Source organism: Plectropomus leopardus, chromosome 9, assembly GCF_008729295.1.
Source record: "Plectropomus leopardus isolate mb chromosome 9, YSFRI_Pleo_2.0, whole genome shotgun sequence".
Taxonomy (NCBI): Eukaryota; Metazoa; Chordata; class Actinopteri; order Perciformes; family Serranidae; genus Plectropomus; species Plectropomus leopardus.
Window position 1 is genome coordinate 4,712,799 of NC_056471.1, and position 20,002 is coordinate 4,732,800.

General features: G+C 38.0%; 1 protein-coding gene and 1 non-coding gene across 2 annotated transcripts; both read right to left on the bottom strand.

Annotated features, from left to right (window-relative positions):
• Positions 1-1,165: 1,165 nt before the first annotated feature.
• Positions 1,166-14,146, bottom strand: mmp17b (matrix metallopeptidase 17b). Its single transcript, XM_042492763.1, has 12 exons — positions 14,121-14,146; positions 10,740-10,952; positions 10,333-10,465; positions 10,039-10,189; positions 9,750-9,858; positions 8,293-8,470; positions 7,131-7,307; positions 6,179-6,272; positions 4,274-4,347; positions 3,350-3,499; positions 2,894-3,157; positions 1,166-1,698 (listed from the first exon to the last, which is right to left on the bottom strand). The coding sequence occupies exons 2-12, from the start codon at positions 10,887-10,889 to the stop codon at positions 1,298-1,300; spliced, it is 1,881 nt and encodes a 626-aa protein (XP_042348697.1). The 5' UTR covers positions 10,890-10,952; positions 14,121-14,146; the 3' UTR covers positions 1,166-1,297.
• Positions 14,147-19,768: 5,622 nt separating this feature from the next.
• trnaa-ugc lies at positions 19,769-19,840 on the bottom strand. The gene has a single exon. It is a non-coding gene; the product is annotated as a tRNA-Ala (tRNA).
• Between the last annotated feature and the right edge of the window lie 162 nt (positions 19,841-20,002).

Here is a 20,002-nt window from a genome sequence, read left to right on the forward strand (position 1 = left end):
TGTAACTTTCAGAGCTGAATAAAAAACCTGTAGGTTACAATACTGATAAAAAAAATCAATGGTTTTGTTGTTATTTAAATCAGCTTTCCTTAATGATTATGATTTATGATGCTGTCAGATTACTGCCAAATGCCCCGTGAGGTTTGTGCATCTGCAACATGTTCTCATCTCCATGTTACATGATGCCGCTTTGCAGTAGAGCAATTATTTCTGGGTTAATGTAAGGTTATCTGACTGCGCTCCCTTTCATAAATTTAATTACTCCGCCGAGTTAGACTCTTTTATTAAAGGAGTGGAGGCACTAAATTATACAGCTAAATTACAGTGTGGACCGGCATTACAATGACAAAGGTAAAGAAATGAACAGAGAACAAATAATTTCTATAGCAGTGGGAAATATTGTACTTTTTACTACAAGAGATTTATTTGACATTAATTTAGTTACATTTCATGGAGATTTGAAAAATGATTAAAAACAACAGAATCAAGACTGGAACCCTTATTAAATAGCAAAAGTAATTAATGAGGCAGCCACACTCATCATTGTACCATGAGTAAGCACCCCTATGTGCAGTACATTTAACTCTTACTATCATTTCTCTTCCAGCTTCAACACAACAAATTATCAAAATGATTAAACAAATGTATCTCTTGTGACACAATGTTGTAACCGCATTTTAGCTGATTGCAAAGAGGTCTTAACTTTCAGGCTGAGTTTGAGTATCTGCACTCTGCTTGAGTTGTTTTTTTGTTTTTTTTAATCTTCTTTAAATCTTCTTAAATTTACTCCACTACATTTGAAAGTCAAATATTGTAGTTATGACTCCACTACATTTATATGAAGGCTCTCATTACTACATTACATTAATTTCTTCACCTCCGTCATTGTAAGAACTGAACTCAGTGGAGTGATCACATTCTGAGCAGGAATGATGCCGACACAGATCATAGACTGTAAATAAAGATACAGATATTATATGCAGTCTATGAAACAGATAAACTGAAAAAATCTGCCAGAAACTCTACGCTGCTGTGATTAGTTGATTCTGCTGTGAGCATTTGATTATGTGCAGCGAAGTTCCCGCCCCCCTCTCTCCAGACGATCCATTCTAGCATCAACCACTTCAGGTCCTACTGAACACAGACATGAGAGCTGTATTGACGTCCTCATGTCTCACTCAGAAAGAGAGGAAATAGGTGTAAATGGTCGGGAGGGACAGTATAGTGAATGTTTGCGGATGACTGTTCTACTGATTTAACCTGATAAGATAACTGTCTTTTATTGTCCTGCACATATTTAAATAATCATCAGTGTCCATGTCATCAGCAACAAGACAGCAATAACAGACGCTGTCCTGCCACCAAGTGCTCCATTTTGGCAAGTGCACTGTGTCCAGATGTGTGAGCCTCTGTCTTGTACTATGTCTTTATGTATATGTCCATGTCTGTCCCTTCCATGGTCCCTCTTTCTTCCTCTTTCCTCCTCCTTCTCTTTCTCTTCCCCCCACCTCTCCCTTAGCTCCTGTCTTTCTGCAGGTGGAGACAGAGACAAGGAACGCTCGTCCACCCCAGAGGAGGATGAGGAGTCGGGACAGTTCAACCAGTCAGCAGTAGAGGATCGTGGGTATCCGTCCTGCACCGAGGAGCCTGGAAATGTGAACTTCCAGTAAGAGTTTCCTTTGAAGAGATAGACAGCGCCTGGAAAAGAGGGAGAGAAGTTTTTACAGTCAACAAACCTGCAGGATTTTAATGCGAATCTCCAGAATAAATGCTATTTTTTAATCAGTGACAACAGACTCAAAGTGCTCAGGCTGTTCTCATGCACTATTTCTATGAAAAAGTAATGCATTAACTTTGTTTAAAACCTACGTAATCATGAGCCGGCAATTCATATATAACCAACATAAGAGTTCAATCATGTGATGAATGTGCTGATGGGTAAAAAAGAAAATAGAATGAAGAGCAAAAGTCTGTGGAGGATTTGGATGGGTCAAACAAACAACTTTCCCCCACGAGACAGGAGTTTGTGTTCCATGAGAAGCCAAGTGAATTTTGAGTTATTTTAAGGTACTAGGGCTGAGCTGAAAGTGTTAATATCCACACTTGTGATGAAGGAAAATCCTCCATAGTGTGTTGTTACCGAGTCCGGGCAGCAGCAGTGCTCTCCGTACGTGAGCATGTGTTTACAGTTCACAGTTATCCTCTGCTCTTTCATGGCCTCTAGTTTCCACAGAAGTTCCCCCCCTCTCTCTTTTGACCCATTCAGTCTTTCACCGCCAAGGTTCTTTATCTCTCCATTCTGGTTAAAGTATTTCTTCATCTCCACCCTGAACAGCATTTCATTGTCACTGTGGTAATTACTCAGTTTTTTTTATGTTATTGTAAATGTTGTCTCTTCCATAAACTGGCACATTGGATCAGCTGGCTGTTGGTGTAATACAGTGTATGGCACAGTTGGGCATTTTTGTGTAGGAATAGTGAGCATATATGATCGAAAAAATGTAGTTCAGTCTGATAACATTTCAAATATTTAAACCATTACATGCTTGAATGTTTTTGTCTACATAAAGGTTGGACAAAAAAGTGGAGGGCTAAATCAGAAGTTAGCTGCTCGGTTGGTCTTTAGTGTGCTTTTCCTATCAGTCCAGTGACGTGGATTATCTGAGTAATTTTATTCCTGGGAATTTGAGCTTTATTGGCTTCATGTGCCACTGAGCAACTTTCATAGGAACAGGACCTCGCCTCTAACACTGTATCTAGTCCTCTTTATACATTTATGGTGATAACCAACAGAAAGTTCACACCTTTTCTTTTTTTCCTAAGCAAGACATTTGGTTAATAAGTAACAACATCGACCTTAACACGTAGACACAATCGTGATTGCTGTCCTCACCATCACTGTCTGTGGTGATGCCACTGACACCCTCTCTGAGCAGCTGAGTCCAGTTGTCTTCTTGCTGCCCTTCCTCGTTGCCTCCTATGTTCCCCCACACGGGGCCCTCCTCTGGGTCCCACACCAGGCCCCACTTCCCTGCTGTTACATCCTCCTCCTCCTCATCATCCACTCCAGCTAAGTTCACCCCCATTCTGAGGGCAGACAGGGGCTGAGGGTAGCCTTCCTGCAGGGACAGATCTCTGAACAGCCAGAACTGGGAACCTGAAGCAAGACACATTCGGGAGAGGTTAGTTTGCTGATTCATTTGAAATATATATCAAAGAGAAATTGAGCTTTAGGTGTATAACCAATTATATTGCTTTCCATGTTATCACCATTTTGTTGCATCATATCTTCAGTCTCTGTGGAAAAGCGAATTTACATGATGACAGTGTGAATGTTATTGGAATATACCACTGATAAAGATGATGGCGTGATCAGACTGTCTCTCGAGCACAGCGTGAAGCCGAGGCAGGTCAGGAGGCAGACCCCTCCACAGCCTTCTGACTGAAGCCCCACGACTCGACACCAAGCCCCCACCATTAACTCGCCACATCGTAAGACCTGGAGGGATGACAAAATGGAATGGTGATGCAAGGGGGGATGAAAGTGATCCTGCTCTCCTGCTCACCAGAGCCAGACTGTTTTCATCTTCACAAACTACATATTAATGTCTATCTTCTAATTTAAAATGTCTAACGAGTCACTGGGCGGGTTTCCATTACAGATTTGCGCAAAAAATAATATTTTGATATTTACTTGTAAATGATGTTATACGACTTCTCTCTCACAATATAATTCCGGGAAGCATGGCGATGGACATTTAAAACATTAGCAGGTTTATTTCTGTTGCAGTCACCTCACTAGCCGACATTATTTCCAATCAAAGGCGATGTAGGCGGTGTAGGGAGCAATAATGGAAAGACAAGCCTCTTATACGAAGGAGTGGCCACATATGAGGGATTTCTGGGAGGTGTTAGTCCACAATTTCACAGAGGAAATGCGGATTTAAAACTTACTGATAATCCATTTTGAACAGTTACGGGATGCAATAACACCTCTTGTAGCGCCTGCTGCACCATACCGAAGAAGCAAACTAACAAGCGCAAAGCCATAGCATCATGTGACCTATAAAAGCCAAAAAAGAGTTTCAGTTGCAGTTTTGCAAAATATGGCTTTTTCCAATCACCTAATGCTACCTCATGAGAGTGTAAAAATTTCTGCGATGAATGGGAGTTTTTTTCCTGTAACTGATGTGTTTCCGTTAGGCGTATTTTAGATTTGCAATTTCAGTTTGAGGGTTAATGGAAACCCGCCTACTTTGTGGTTTATTCAGACCTTTGAAGAAGAAAGTCTCTCCGCGGATCCTTGCCACGGCATCAAAACTGGTGTTGCAGCGATCTATGGAGGGGCTGAAGGGAGAAAACACAAAGAAACTTAAAGTGCTTCATGTCTTCATTTGGTAGGATTAAATCAAACATGAACTTTAACACTTTGTTGTTGTTGTGGTTTAGGTTTTTGTGTTCTGGCTGTATTTCCTCTTTCCCTTCCTCTCCCCATTGTGTTTCTCTCAGTCCAGCTGAGTGTGTGTGGCAGGACGTATGGCTGATTCCCTCTCTCCAGAGATGACAGTGATGCACACAATCAGCAGCAATCAGCTCCTCCATAAAAGGTGCTCTCCTCTCTGTTGCTCTGCCAGTTAATGCTTTCTTTTTTATGGTTGTGCTTCTCAGAGAGCCTTCCTTCATTTAGTTCCAGTGTTTTTGTGGTATGTTTGTGGCAAGTGTTTTTCATAGTTCTTGCTAAACTTACCGGTGTTTTTGTGGGGAGTTTTCAGCGTGTGCCTTGCTGCTTTGCCAGCTGCCTTGTTCCTAGTCCTTTAATGTTTTTCCTGTGTTTTACCTGGAGACTCACCTGATCAGTTTCCAATATTGAAGATATGTGGGTGGTGGAATCATCCACTTAGAAACTACTCTTGGTCTTTTTAGGTCCAGAACACAAAAACCCATACATGACACTTAGATCAGCACTTGAAAAGCAATACTATCTCATGTAGTGTTATACCAAATTTGTCAGGAACTTATTTTCATGCAAAAGACATGGACAAAATGATGACTGTGACTAAATTCAAGCAGTATTTTGACTAAAATAGAATGAAAACTGTGACAAAATCTCTTTACTTAAGATACCCCCAGACCTTGCTGCCAGCAGTTTCATGTAGTATGTCAATTATTTTCTGGAAAAAGATATAGATTTTTTAAAATGTATAGTGATTTTCTTTATTTTTGTGGTTTGAGCACCACAAGCCGAGTGCTTTCTAGTTTCAATATGTTGGAAAGAGGGCAGACATCTCTATGATCGATATGTCCCAACACTCAGCAACTCACACCAAAACTATCAACAACTGAATGAAGCTTAACTACAGGTCAGTATCTTATGCAGCTGGTTTAGATAACTTCTTGATTAACTCACTTTTGTTTTATTTGGAGTGTTGACATATTAGCCATCTTAAAACATGCATGATATAATTGCTGCACCTATGTGATAGTCAAGTCTTGTTGTTTTTGAATGGCTTCATATAGCTAAATGGAGTCTATTTGCGACATCTACTGGTTATTAAAACACAATGTGTTTTACGTGGAAATAGGCTTAAATAAAATGTGCTGGGCAGAAGTCAGCTGTCTTGTACTTAGTTTGTGTTGTAAGCAGAAATAAAAATAGATGTGCAGGTAACACATTGTCTAGTACAGTGGTTCCCAATCATTTTACTTAAGAATCCCCTTTTCTATCAACTGATAAATTGTACAGTTAACCTAAATAGTGAACACAAAAATGACTAATTCATTCCTGTGAATATAACATCAGAGATACCTTTTTACATTTAACACAATACTCTGAATTATGTGCTAGTTTTAAAAGTAATATTCATACTTATTAGACTTTTTTTGTAAATTCAACTTTAAAAAAAAAAAGAAATATATATACACACATATAATATATATATATATATATATATATATATATATATATATATATATATATATATATATATATATATATATATATATATATATATATATATATATATATACATACTGTATATATATTTTTTTCTTACACCCCTCAAAATGAAATAAGCCTTGTATCCCCCCATTAAACCTTAATTAGTGACCCCTGGCTGGGGGTCAGGACCTACAGGTTAGGACACATAGTTCCTAACATCGTATGTCTTGTATGTCATACCCATATGTGTGATGATGGTGGTGTCCTCTGTGGTGCAGCTGAGGCTCTGGAGCAAGGCGAGGAGCGTCAGTGGCCAGCAGCTGATTCTTTTTACCTAAATCAAAAATCAAATCAATCTAAACCAAACTACAATTAAGCAGCATAGATGCACTTGACAGTGATGATAATGCAATCATTTTCCAGACAGAGGAAATACAGTACAAGTGTTTGTGGTAGTGACCACACACCACTTTTTTCTCTTTTGCAAAGATTATTGCATGATTCCTTCAAATATCCTGAACTGTCTTTCTGTGATCAATTATTTGAAATGGATTTTGATATCATAAAGCAACCTCGAAAACACGCTATAGATTCCTATATGAAGATACGCGATTTGGATGGAAGTGTTGACTTTATCAGATGGGGTTGTTATTGCATGTGTTAAAAGTAACAAAGCAGATGCTTGATGGTCATACTGATGCATATGAACAAGCACACAGCTGTGCGGCTCAGGAGATGTTAATGGGCTGGAGGAAGCATGCATGTCATTATGCAAAGGCAAAATGAATTAAGAACCACTCCTGATGAACAATGCAGTCACACATTTCATCACAGAGAATTCTTTTAATCCTTTGAATCTTTATAATACATGGCTTTCACATATGAGCATTATGTGGAGGATAAAACCAACTGAAAACGGCGCTGCCTGTCCATACTTCCTCAATAACACACCAGAGGTCAGTCCATGAAACTGGTTCACAACTGTTCTCATTTATTTTATGCATTTTATGTCCTTTTTTAACATCTGAAGATGGCAGGACATCATAATGAAGTCATTTTATCTTATGTCTTCTTTCTTTGATGATCTAGTAATTTACAAGATCTTTTTTTTTTTACATTAAACACAATGTTACCATGTGTTTACACCCAAAATGGTGGACATTTCTAAACACGGCTGTGAGAAAGGACTCACCATAGAGCTGGGTGATGTGCTCCAGATCTTGAGGCCCCAGGCGGTACTGCAGTGGGTCTCCTGCAGGTCCCTGGTAGTACGGCCTCATCACTGAGTGACGAGACGAGGAGTGAGTGAGGCCCAGTGCATGACCAAACTCATGGACCAGCACTGTGAACAAGTCAGTGCCCTCAGAGGCTGTGAGAGAAGAAGGGAAGAGAGACAATAATGAGCTGATTAAAGGGTGCAACTTTCCCTTTTGGTTGGGGGTAACTGCAAGCAGCTACTAAAGGATGCAATGTTCATTACACACCACAAGATGAAGCTGTTGGATAGACCAAACAATATATTGACAGAGTTGCTTTTTGTAGAATCTTGCTGCAAACGCCCCAAATATAAAGTCTGACCTCAGTGTGCTACTGCAGAACATGCTGAAGTCCCTTTACTTAAGAGGAATTATCTACTGGGAAGCATGAATGTTAATAAGCAACAAAACTCGTATGCATTTATTTGATTGTACCCAAAACGTTCTGTCAGGCACAGCACACACAAAGAGCATTTGAGTGACACCATTCCTTTATTGTAGCAACATCTTTCGTAATTACCCAACATGGCAGCTTTGGTTAAATTTCACCTGTCATACCCTATAGATGGGGTCTTTTTTATAGCCTTGCCACACTCTTTATTACATCTTGCAACATAAAAAGTTTACTTTGTCCTGTATTGGCACCAAACATTGCTGAATGTAAATTGTGAGGTATGGAATCATCCAATATTGCAGTAATATCTGTAGAAATTCAGCCAATGGATGGTCATCATTAGCAGATTCATCCTCAGGGTACTATGATATAGCAAATTTAATGAAAATTCAGCAATTACTTTTGAAGATATCTTGCGATGGACCAAGTGTTGGTCAAAAGAAAAAGGTATTGCTGTTGTGAAACATGATGCAGAATCAGGCAGGCCATGCTGCTTTGTTTCATTGTCAATTTCTTCCTATTATTAATGAATATACTGAATCTTAAAGTACATCTCATACATCATGTCAGATGTGGCAGTCTTTAGCAGCAGAGTCCAGTCAGAGTCTGGACGTCGCTGTCCAATAAAAATGTAATATTAGAATATATATATATATAATATATATATTATGAACTATGCAGAAGTTTTATTAATATTGCTCCACCTGGCTGTCTGAAAGCCCACTCCTCCTCTGCATCCAAATGTACTCCTCCTGCCCGTGCAGGATCTGATGGGAAGAAAGCATGGCCAACTGCACCCCCTGCCCCATCAAAGGGATAGCCATCACCATGGTAACCATGGAGGAAGTCCACCTGTAGGTCAGCTGCCTCTGGGCTGCCCACCTGAAGACAAGGGGCGAAAGAAACAACACTTAATGGTTATCAAGTTTCAGGTATAGGTCTTTACAGATCTTCCTAAACCCTAAAACTGACACCAGATTTGGAACCCGAGAAGAATCTGAGAAGATCCACTTGGATAGAAGCTAAAAGAAAATGAAAAAATACAGGTTAAACCTAGTGACACTTATTTTGTCTTGGCCTAATTCATGCAAATTATGGACAAGGATGATGAGTAACTACTGTAAAATGTATTACCAATGGTGTACTTTTAATATTTTGTGTTCAGCTGTAAATCAGAGGAAGATTCAATCATTTCAGCTAGTTTACTAAACATTATTTACAGTGAGATTCGTAAGAGCAGTATGTTGTGCCAAACAAGAACATTTTTACCAGTAGACAGGCATTTTGGTTGCAATTTCATTGTTGGTCTATAAAATAGTCCTGGTCTCTCACCTCTCCATGTTGGGTCTCTAAAATCTTAGACATTTTTAAAAATCAGTTGGTCCAAAAAAGCCTTGAAATTAACTCCCAATGCTCTGAGGAAAAAAATAGGGAAAACTGCATTACTTGGAATTACTATCACTGAGAACCTATCTTGGTCATCACCCATCACCACCCAGGTTAAAAAAGCACAGAAAAGGCTCTACTTTCAACGGAAACTTAGGAAGGCTAAACTCCAGAGCAAGATCCTGTTTAACTTCTACAGAGGAGCAATAGAAAGCGTACTGACAAGAAACATCACCAACTGGCATGGTTCATGCACGGCCCAGTAAAGGAAGGCTCTACAGGGGGTGATTAAAACTGCCCAGAACATCACTGGTTCCCATCTACAGAGCATCAGTGATGTCGGGGAAGTGAGGTGTCTGCACAGAGCCCAAAGGATACTGAAAGACAGCAGCCACCCCACAGTCTGTTCACCCTGCTGCTATCTGGAAAAAGATACAGAAGTATCTGCTGCTGAACCACCAGACTACAGAGCAGCTTCTTTCCCCAGGCTCTGAGACTCCTCAACTCCTCCTTTGACGCCAAAGATGTAGCAGGATTTAGGATAACCTTAAAATTGTATTTCTTCTTAAACCACGTTTAAGAAAAATGACAGTAAATCTACCTTGTACCTTGTACCTAGGTAAAGGCAATGACTATGTCGAGCTAGGCATGGGTAGTTGTGCCCAGCTTCCATCGTGACATAGCTTTCCATCAGCCCTGTAGGAAACCCATATATACCATCTTTTGTCATTTGTCATTTATGTCATTTAATGCACCATCAGACAAATATACCAACCTCATGAAACTCCAGCGGTGTTGGATCCGCCCACACTCTTAAAGCATAAAACACCAGCGAGCGAATTGTTTCTCGGGACAGATTGGAGGAGGAGGGGTATGAATGCAACCTAAGAATGTAACAGAGTGTAAGAAAGGGAAAGACATAGCTGCAAATGACTTGAACCAAATACATGTAAACCCTTAGAAAACCAAGCATAATTTCCAAAATTGAAATAGAAAATAATCATGTTTGTTCTAGTTACAGATTATTATTCTGTATAGTTCACAAGAAGTTAATTTTATCCGACCTCCAGTTAATGTTCCTGCGTGTCCACATGGAGATAGCCCTTCTCCTTCTCCTCATGTTGCTCCCCTTTTGATTGGCCAGTGACTTGGAGTGGATGTCTTGGTCAGGTAGAGAGCAGCGTGGACTGTTCATCAATGCCATTGTCTCTTCATCTGAACACACCAAAGCACGCAAGAACCAGAAGTGACTCGTGGAGTTAAATAGGGAACACCAGATTCAGGAAGTAGCCTGAACGTTAAAGTGTGTTGGATCTTAAAGTATCCAGCTTTCCTCAGCCACTGTCTGTAATCCTTACCAACAACTCCAGTATCTTTGAGGCCTGCAAACCTCTGCATGGACTTGACAGCATTAGTGACAGCTGTCCAGGCCTGAAGCTGACCAGTGGAAGGGTCTGAGGGTGGGAGGTAGCCATACTTAATCAACCAGTCCTGTAAAGAGAGAAGAGCATGTAGTCATCTGCATACAGTAATAGTAACATCATCACGTGACTTGGACTAACGGGGACCCAAACTCAAAATCCACACTCAGTGTTCTATGAGATGTCTTTTTAGCTGGACAGTAATGACAGTATTTTAGGAAATGAAAACAAGTCTTTTGCAAACTGATGCCCAAATAGCTGCCTTCTACTTGTGTTGCTCCAATTTGTACTAATTATCATGAAGTAGTAGAATGTTTAGATGTATATTCTTCAAATGAACTTACCACTAGTTGGGTTCCTTCATCCTCAGTAGGTGTTGCTGGTGCGATTGAGGGCGTGGGAGTTATATCAGCAGTAAATGCTGTTTGCAACCATCCATTGCTCAGGCACAGAAAAACAATCCACATCTTCATCTTGGTTGCATATTTTTGCATGAAATATTAACAGGAATATTCAACAACGCTTGTAAATCCAGCTTCTGAGATGATTTTACATCCCTAGAGTAAAATGGAAAAAAAATAAATGAAATGAAAATTAAAAATTAGGAGACAAATTGCAATTACAGCTGCAAAAACTGTCACAATACAGTGAAAATGTAGCAGTATCTGGGACCAGTGTTTTTAATACAAGAACATGCCAAATAATTATCTGTCAGTTAATAGATACTTTTCAAAAAAATAATGTACACAAAAAACTTGTTGTGGGGAAAACTACCTAACTACAGTACATAAGCGAGTTAAAATTGCAACTTCTGCAAGCTGCAACATTTTAATGCTGCTTATATACAATAGAATATATTACTTTACTTTTCCTCCTCCAAATTTTTGTGTCTTTTTTTGTTAAGTTGGTCATTGCCTTGTCATGTTTTTGAAAGAAATCTAACAAATCTGCTCAGGTTTCACAGGGTTAAAATATCTGTTTCAGTACTTTACAACATTTTGAGCTGAAAAATCCTCTCTGGGCTCCCTCCATCACATATACAAATACAGAGGATGCACTTTTTGTAGCTTCTCATCTCCAGTGTCTTCACTTACGTTAGAGAATGCAGTAATAAATGACTTTAACCTGCTTTAGCACTCTCTACTCAAATTATTCCTGGTCAGATGACTGAGCAGCCCTTTATTCTCTTAGTGCAAAATCAGGAAAACAGTGTGACATTCAGTGTCACCATAGCATGAACGAGTTAAAACGCTCAGTGAATGAAGTTGACGGGAAACATCCATACTGTATTCCCTCTGGGGAGATGATATACCAGATGCAATCAGAAGATGGACTGAAATTACCATAAAACACAGAGGGGAGGGCACCGCTGACTGCTGTACAGGACAGGGTGGATGTGAGTGTGTGTGTCCGTGTCAGCGAGATGCTTCATTTAATTAAGTTAGAGGGTATACCGTTTCGGTTAAAGCATGGGGGCAGAGAAGAAAGGATGAAAGGGAGGGATGAATGGAGGAGGAGGACAGTGTTAAAGCAATGAGATTAAAGCAGTACAGAGAGTAGAGGGCACACGGAGTCAAAAGGGGAAGCGTGTTACCAGCAAACATCCTCCCTTAAACAGAGGGCCACATTAACTTCAATGTGTGAAACAGATTTTTATGATACACACATATTTCTTTTGCAAAAAAACAAAAACAAACTTATCTTTAGTCATAATACACATTAAGAAAGCAGGAAGCCTGCATGATCTTCCAGAGGAAGCTCTGGATTTTCTTTCAAAAGTAACAAAAACTTATGAAACTCACATGAAACTAATTTGTTTTTATCCATTTTATCCACCCTACTAAAAAACGGAAAAGTCATTCAAAAATCTATGTTCATATGATAACATTGTGAGAACAATCCTTGTGTACATGGATCCGCAAAAACAACTGAAAGTAGTAACTGTAGTATGCATTCCAGGCCAGTAGTTGATGGTGTAACTTTGTAATGATACACTGTAGATGAAAATCACACGCATGATCGAAGCGCAGCCATGTCACTGTTCTCCGAGGATCTGTGCATTGCCAATTTACACAATGACAGGAGGTGTTTCATTTTTTAAAGATTAAACTCTGGAACCCGGTTTCACAAGATTGTGTTCTAATGCCCCCAAAACGCCATTGTCGTGTAAACAGAAAGCCAAACCGTAACAAAAGTTTAACGTTTCATGCCAGAACCGTTGCCATGTAAACAGCCCCTCAATAGAGTGCAGCTCTTCACCACTGTAGACAACTCCAGTGTGGTGCAACTACATGCAATAGACTTGTTCCACACATGGGAGAAGTAACCCTGGAAGAAATCTTTCAATTTTATCCCAAACCATAACTTTTTCCTTCACCTAAGCAATTCTCTCAACAGCAATTGTCCTTCCCAGCTCGCTACCATGGGTGGTATCAAGTGCACAACTAAATGTTTTCCAGGTGGTGAAAGATGCAACATTTGTCCCAGCTCTAAGAGGAAACAGGAATCAGCAGTCAAGGGTGATATAATCTAGTCATTAAAACAAATTTTTCACCAGTTGTGAATCAGTGCAACCACAAGAGGTCGTTAAGAAAGCAGTCATAAATGTGCATTAAAAATATTAGATTGATTGGTCTAGTAGTTTGTGAGATTGGCTATGGACAGAGAGATGCACATATGCACTTACACACCCTCGCACACCCTCGCACACACGCACCCACCTACACATGAACATGACTAAAGGCATGTCTCCTCCAGGCGCAATGATACATTTTAGCTCTACAGTTCACTAAAAGTTTGCCGTGCAGCTTTCTATACAGAAGCATGCAAAGCGGAGTAAGCTGAACTTTCACTTTCAGTCAATGTGAGATCACAACCTTTATAGTCTAATTCCAGAATTTCATTTACTTAGAAGTTGAATTTGCCCAGTTTTAAGTCAAGACCATTAAACTAAACTTAAAAAAAAGGTATCCAGAATTCTCTAGAGTTGGATGATTAACTTGGATAATTTTTCTTGTGTTGTGTTTTTCAGAATCCCTTCGAAACATGAGTAAATTGGTGGAGTCGAGGGGTTAGAGAAATATAAAAAATAAAAAAAAACTAGGAAAAATGCCAACAAAATTATATTATATTTACTTTATTTTGAGCAAGTTTTGGCGCCATCCTCTTGTTTGTTTTTGTTTTTTACAAAAAGAAACCAAATCATTTTACTTCTCTCTCTCTCTCTCTCTTTGCTTATTTTCATTTCATTTTCTTTTCTTTCCTTTTTTTTTTTTACCAATTCATTGCTAATTTTTGGGCAATGTTTTGACACATTGCTCATTACCTTCTCCCCCTGCTTTTGAAACAAATCAAACCACTTTACTCAGGTTCCAAGGGGTTAACTAAATTGAACTGAAAATGAAAATCTTGTGGGATTAGGTGGTGATACTTAGACTCACTATAAATATTTTTGAAATCCTGGCTGCTGTCCTGCACAGACTGTAAAACTTTAACTTTTCTTTTCCCCTTGAGACTAAATAGCTGCAAAGAAGCTCAGTCACTCGGATTATATTTGCTCTGACACATGCAATATTATCTGCCACTCGCCTCCAAAATCTAACACCTTTCACTGCAACACATGCATACATCAGATAAACTTGCGTGAAATGTCAAAAACAGCTCCAGATCCAGTGCAGCAGATAAGATGCACATGGCATTAAACAGGAAATTGTTTCTGTGCTTACCTTCCTCCTCCTCCTCTGCATCCGTCCTCCCTCTCACCCTCTCTTTATCTGACACTATAGGAACAGATGGGTCCTTTCTCTTCTCTTGCTTCTTCTCCCCTCAAAGCTGCTAACCCCTACTCCCCACCCTCAACCCCACCCACTGTCACACTGACATGACAAATGTAAGCTTGCATGTTTTGCAGAAAACAACCTTTTTCGACTCAGTTTGCTCACTCTGCTCTGTCGTGCTCCTCCAATCTGTGAGCTCCACAAATATTTCACATAATGTGAAAATAAATGCTTTGATTTCATGATTCCCCTCTTCCAAAATTAAAACAATTAGTCTGGGCACAACACTCTCTGAGCCTGGAATCCTGCGTTTGACCCGAGCAGGATTAGTGAGTGTTACACAGCAAAGACGGGTTTAGATTTTGTGTGTGTGCATCATGTGTGTTTGCCTCCCTGTGTGCAACATCTGCATGCTCATGTGTATCTTCTCTCATGATGGCATTACCATTTTACACACAATCCTCTTAACCCAGGGATTAAAAACTAAAATGAAGACGAGCAGATTTGTCTCTCTGTCTCTATCTCTGTTTCCTTTTTCTCTCATGTTTGTTCTTTGAGTTTGAAGCCACAAGACCAACTGTTCGAGGCATCCTGACCTCTTTCTTCAAGCACAGCTGAGATTCCTGAAGACATTCATCCCAAGTTAAGCCTTTGAAACATCTGCAATTTGGCTTGATATCTGTCAAAAACATTTGAAGAGGGCAATAATTAAGAAATGACCCAAAAAATTTTGAAAAATGTGTAAAATAACGTACAAGAAAAGGAAAGAAAGAAATTAAACAAAAAAGACAAGCAAGTGACTGACCTGGAAAAGCATTTTATTCCTCAAAAGGCATTTAAAAATTACAATAATTCTGTAACATAATTTTAAATATGTAATTATGGTAGTTAGAAATATATTTTTCCCCAGCTTTTTTCTTTTTCTCTAGACATTTGTCCCTAGCTTTAAAAAAAAATGTTTTTTCTAAAGCTGCTTATTAATTGCAATTTGTTTTTGCAACATGTTTACCAAGTTGTTCATTGTCTTTTTTCATGTTTTTTTTTTTAACAATTTATTCATTAAATGTTCTTATTTTCCACCAAAAAAAATACAGGACAAACATATTACAATAAATAAAAAACAAAAAACAAAAACAGCTCTCAACAAGTATGAGAGATTATGGGAAGAATAAAAAAATGTTAACAAAAAAAATCAAATATCTAAATAAATATAGATGTAATAGTTAATAATAATAATAATAATAATAATAATAATAATAATAATAATAATAATAATAATAATAATAATAATAACAGTTTTGCGGTCATTTTTATAATTATTATTGACTTTAACATCTCTTGCCAACTTGTTCATTGCCTTTTTAGACATGTTTTTAAGAGAAATTAGAAACCATAAAGTGTTTTGAGAGACTGACGAGAGTATTATAGGTGTATGTTACACCAGTTCATATATTTTCCATGCTGCCTCGGGTTGATTCATGTCAATACTAATATTCTTTGTGTTCCTATTAGCTGCTGAGGTGTCCCACTGGGATCATTAAGTTCCATCTCATCTGCTCTTTGTCTGCTCAGGGACAATGGCCCACAGTAAAAACACATGTAGGGCTGATGGGATGTTTTTGCAGGAAACTTGATTCCTCCTATGTGTTTTTGCAGCAGGACAGACAGATGGAGTGACTGACTGATGCTCCTCATCAAGCCTTTCCTCGGTGTACGTTCACTTGTCATGAAATTGATTTGTCATGGCCTTTATGACCAACAGCCTAACTTGACACACATGATCAATAGTATGCTCCACAGATGGTAACAAATGTCATTACTCTCTGAGTAGACTGAAATAGAAAGTTACTGATTTAACCTTTAGTACGGAAGCCCTAAGCAGCCATATATTCATACATTTTTTTCCTCTGCTGTACTGAGACTGCAGTATACATTTCTTGAGATCGTGAAATAGCGAGACAAGTTAAATAAGAGACAAATGACAAATAACAAAGTGGTTCTTTCAAAAGCATGGAAAGAATGACCCCAAAATATTCAAAATAAGTATAGGAAAATTACCTGAAAATAATTTAAAAAAAAAAATACTGATAATAATAATAATAATAATAATAATAATAAATAAAAAGGAGCAAAAAAGATAGTTTAATTTTTTTTCCAAATATGTGACCATGAAAATTATACATATTATTTTTCCCTAGCTTTTTTCTTTTTTTCCCTAGATATTTTTTCCCAAGAAATGTTTAAATAACTATCTACTAAATCTAAATCTACTAATTTCTTGAACCATTTTTTCTCTAGGAGAAGCAGATCAAAATTATGTCATCCCCAAGCAAATAGCTGATTTATTTCTCTTTGAGGTGTGAATGTGAGTCTGAATGGTTGTATATCTCTCTGTGTCAGCCCTGTGATAGCCAAGTGACCTGTCCAGGGTGTACACATATAGATGCACATAACAGATGGATAATATTTATGTTGCCAGCTAAATGCTAAATGGAACAAGCTGCTCGCCCGTATTCATGTGTGTAATTAATTTCCACTGGGGATGAGGGGATACTGTCCTGAGAAGAGAGAATTGCCTGAAAATGAGTATGAAATAAAAAATAATGTCTAATAATTCTGTTACGTGTTTATTATGATAATCATATAAATAGTTTTGCCCTAGCTTTTTTCCTTTTTTTCCCCTTGACATTTTCCCTCATATTTAAAAAATCTGAATAAAGTAATTTCTTACAATTTGTGACACATTTCCTTCAAAGTTGCTCACTGCCCTTTTCCCCATGTTTTTGAAAGAAATCATACCAATTTTCTCAGGTTTCAAAGGTTAAAATATATATGAAAGGCATCTAAAAGCCGCAAGGAAAATAATGTTGGTGTCAAAGGGTTAAAGAACAAAACGCAGTTTTTTATTCCCTTCCATTATTTTCATACATCCATCTGTCCCTTACTCCCCTCTGTAGTAAGTGACTAAAACACTTATAGGGGAAATGCAGTGGAGTAAAAGTGAAAGTTGACAGAAAAATAAAAACTTAAGTAAAGTACAAATACTTCCAAAAAATACTTAAGTGCTGTAATGAAGTAATAATACTTACAAACTCAACACGGAGGTAATATATATATGAGGTAATATATATATATATATATATATATATATATAGTATATATATATATATCCACAGGACACCTTTGTAGCCTTAAAGGAGCACCTGCAGACTGTACTCAGAGCAGATTTTTTTTGTTATTTGGGTTGTATTTACTGTCAAAAAGGACATGTATCATAAAGATCCATATCTGTAAAGGAAATAAAAAAAGCATGTATGTCATTGTCATTAAGTTTTAGAGTCATACACAGATGAACTGATGTATTATCTATATAACAGTCAAAGAAAACCAAAGTTTCAGGGGGAAATGAGATTACACGTTTCCTCAGTTACCGTGACAACAGGCTACTTCCTCATGAATGCAGCTGGAGGGACAGGCCAAAGGTTACGGGGTGGTAATGGCTGATGGATTCTGGGTGGGTGGCTGGGGTGGGGATCTTGGTAAACATATGAATGGATTTGTGTGTCCGGGTCTGTGTGGGGTTCATCTTGCTGTTGTCCATGGTGACAAAAATGCTCTTTTTGGACTGCGTGGTGTCTCTGTTGACGTCTCTAAAGTCCTGCACCCACAATTCCCTCTGCGCACATCTGCAAGACAGTTTGACTGATTGAACAGTTTTAAAGGCCAAAAGCAATTTATGCGAATGGAGCAGCCAGTTTACCGTTTTCTTTCTTTCTTTCTTTCTTTTTTTTTAGTTTATATTTTTTATGGGAATAACAATGCAAGGAATTTTTTCTATTTTTTCTCCCCCTTACCCTACCCACAAAGAGAGACCATAACAGAAATTAAAGCAATGTGTCATGACAAAAACTTACGGGCTGTAATAATACCAAAGTTACCAATACCAATACCAATTACAATAAAACAGACTAAAATGTATAAATAAATAGTCAATAAATAAATACCTTGAGTTTAGTTAAATGCCAAACTAAAAAGGTGGGTCTTGAGTTTGCTTTTAAAAAATATCACACATAAGATTAAAAAAATAATGAATAAATATTTGGATGAAAATGACAAAAAAAGCAAACAAATTGGGAAAAAAATGGAAAAATGTAATGTAATGTAAAAAAAAAAACACATGTAATGTAAATGTATGTAATGTAAATGTAATAAAAATAAAACAAAACAAACAAGGAGACTCAGTTGTCACAACCAGGCAGGAAGGTCAAGTTTACAATTTTCTACACTAAAATTAACACATTTAACACTAGTTGGAGATCGAACTCTATTTTTGGGTGGAAATGTCTCTGAGAGTGTGGGTATGTGATGATGGAGTGACTGTGGAACCATTAGCCCGGGGCTGATGGGCAAGCACACTGTATAAAAGTGTTGGTGACAAAGGCTGGCCTCACGTCACTCTGACAGAGCTGACCTGTGGTGGCTGCTGATGAGATGGTGGTAAACCGCCAGAGGAGCTGTGGGTGGAGGAGAGGAGACCCTGACGCCTGAGCTCCACAAAGACAGCAGTGTTTAACAGTGATGTGTCTGTGAGAGCGCAGAGGACCGTGATGATGAGCATCTGTGGTCTCAGTTATACAATTACTCTGTTACCAACTGAGAGTGACTTACAATGGAATTTAGTCATGGTCAAAATTTAGTGATTTCAACAGAATCTCACAATAAAGTGCTTTTAAAGAACAAGTTTAATCCTTTAAGATTGGCTTTTCATGAAAACAAGGATTAAAGGGATATTTTACACAAATTACAAAAGAAACTTTTTTTTAACTCCAGTGGTGTCATGGACTGTGGTATATATCAGATATATATCAGAGTAATAATATTTTGTCACAGTACAGTAAGTATTTTTGGGAGTATCTGTACTTTACTTGAGTTTTTATATATCTGTCAACTATTACTTTATTCCACTACATTTCCTGAATAAAATGTATACTTTGACCATTGATTATATACCTCTAGTGTTGAAAATGGACATGATAAGCCGATAAAAAGCAGAATAGTATCTGAATTTGTTGTGAACAACCCTGTGTTATATGTTGTATGTGCTGTCTTTATGTTGAATAAATTTTAAAAAATGTAACTAAAAAAAGTATATTTTTACTTCAATACATTTCCCCTACGCACTTGAGTTACTTAAAATATGGATGGAGGGGACGGTAGGAAGAAGGGATAGATAGATAAAGAAATGGGAGGGAGGGAGGAAAAAAAAAATTTAGTTCAGAGTTTAAAGAAAGTAAGACTACCTGAAATTTAGCACAAAAAAAGAAAAAAAGATTAAAAAAAAACAAAAACAATAAAAAAAAAATGTAATTAAATTTGTGTATGTAAAAATACACCAATAAGATGATTTCAAATGGTGTCCTGCAGGGAAAGCAGCCCTTTCCCTGCCGGTAAATGTCACGGTGCTGCGCGGGTAAACAACTGTTTCGTAAGGTGATAAGCTAATAATACCGAAGTTTATACAAAGCCTATTCACCGTGCAGTTTGCTTAAATGTTAATAATAACATAAAACATAAGTTAGTCCCTCGGCGAAAAAGTGTGGAGATGCCGGGGATTGAACCCGGGGCCTCGTACATGCAAAGCACGCGCTCTACCACTGAGCTACATCCCCTGCTGGCCAATGAGTGAAAACTTGATATTTTATATATAAAGGGAGAGTTATTCAAGGAGAGTGTTGCTATAGTTTTTGTTATGTTTAATTATTATACAATGGAATGTTGAGCTGTTGATGAGGTCCTATTCATGGGGCAGGAAACCAGTCTATTTTCTGTAA

What these genes read in the sequence shown, in the direction of transcription:
- mmp17b (XM_042492763.1), bottom strand. Translation starts at nt 10,889, where the DNA reads ATGCAAAAATATGCAACCAAGATGAAGATGTGGATTGTTTTTCTGTGC. An exon ending in ATGAAGGAACCCAACTAGTG is followed by an intron (nt 10,466 to 10,739) that starts GTAAGTTCATTT and finishes CTCTCTTTACAG; the next exon opens with GACTGGTTGATTAAGTATGG. An exon ending in CAAAGATACTGGAGTTGTTG is followed by an intron (nt 10,190 to 10,332) that starts GTAAGGATTACA and finishes TGGTGTGTTCAG; the next exon opens with ATGAAGAGACAATGGCATTG.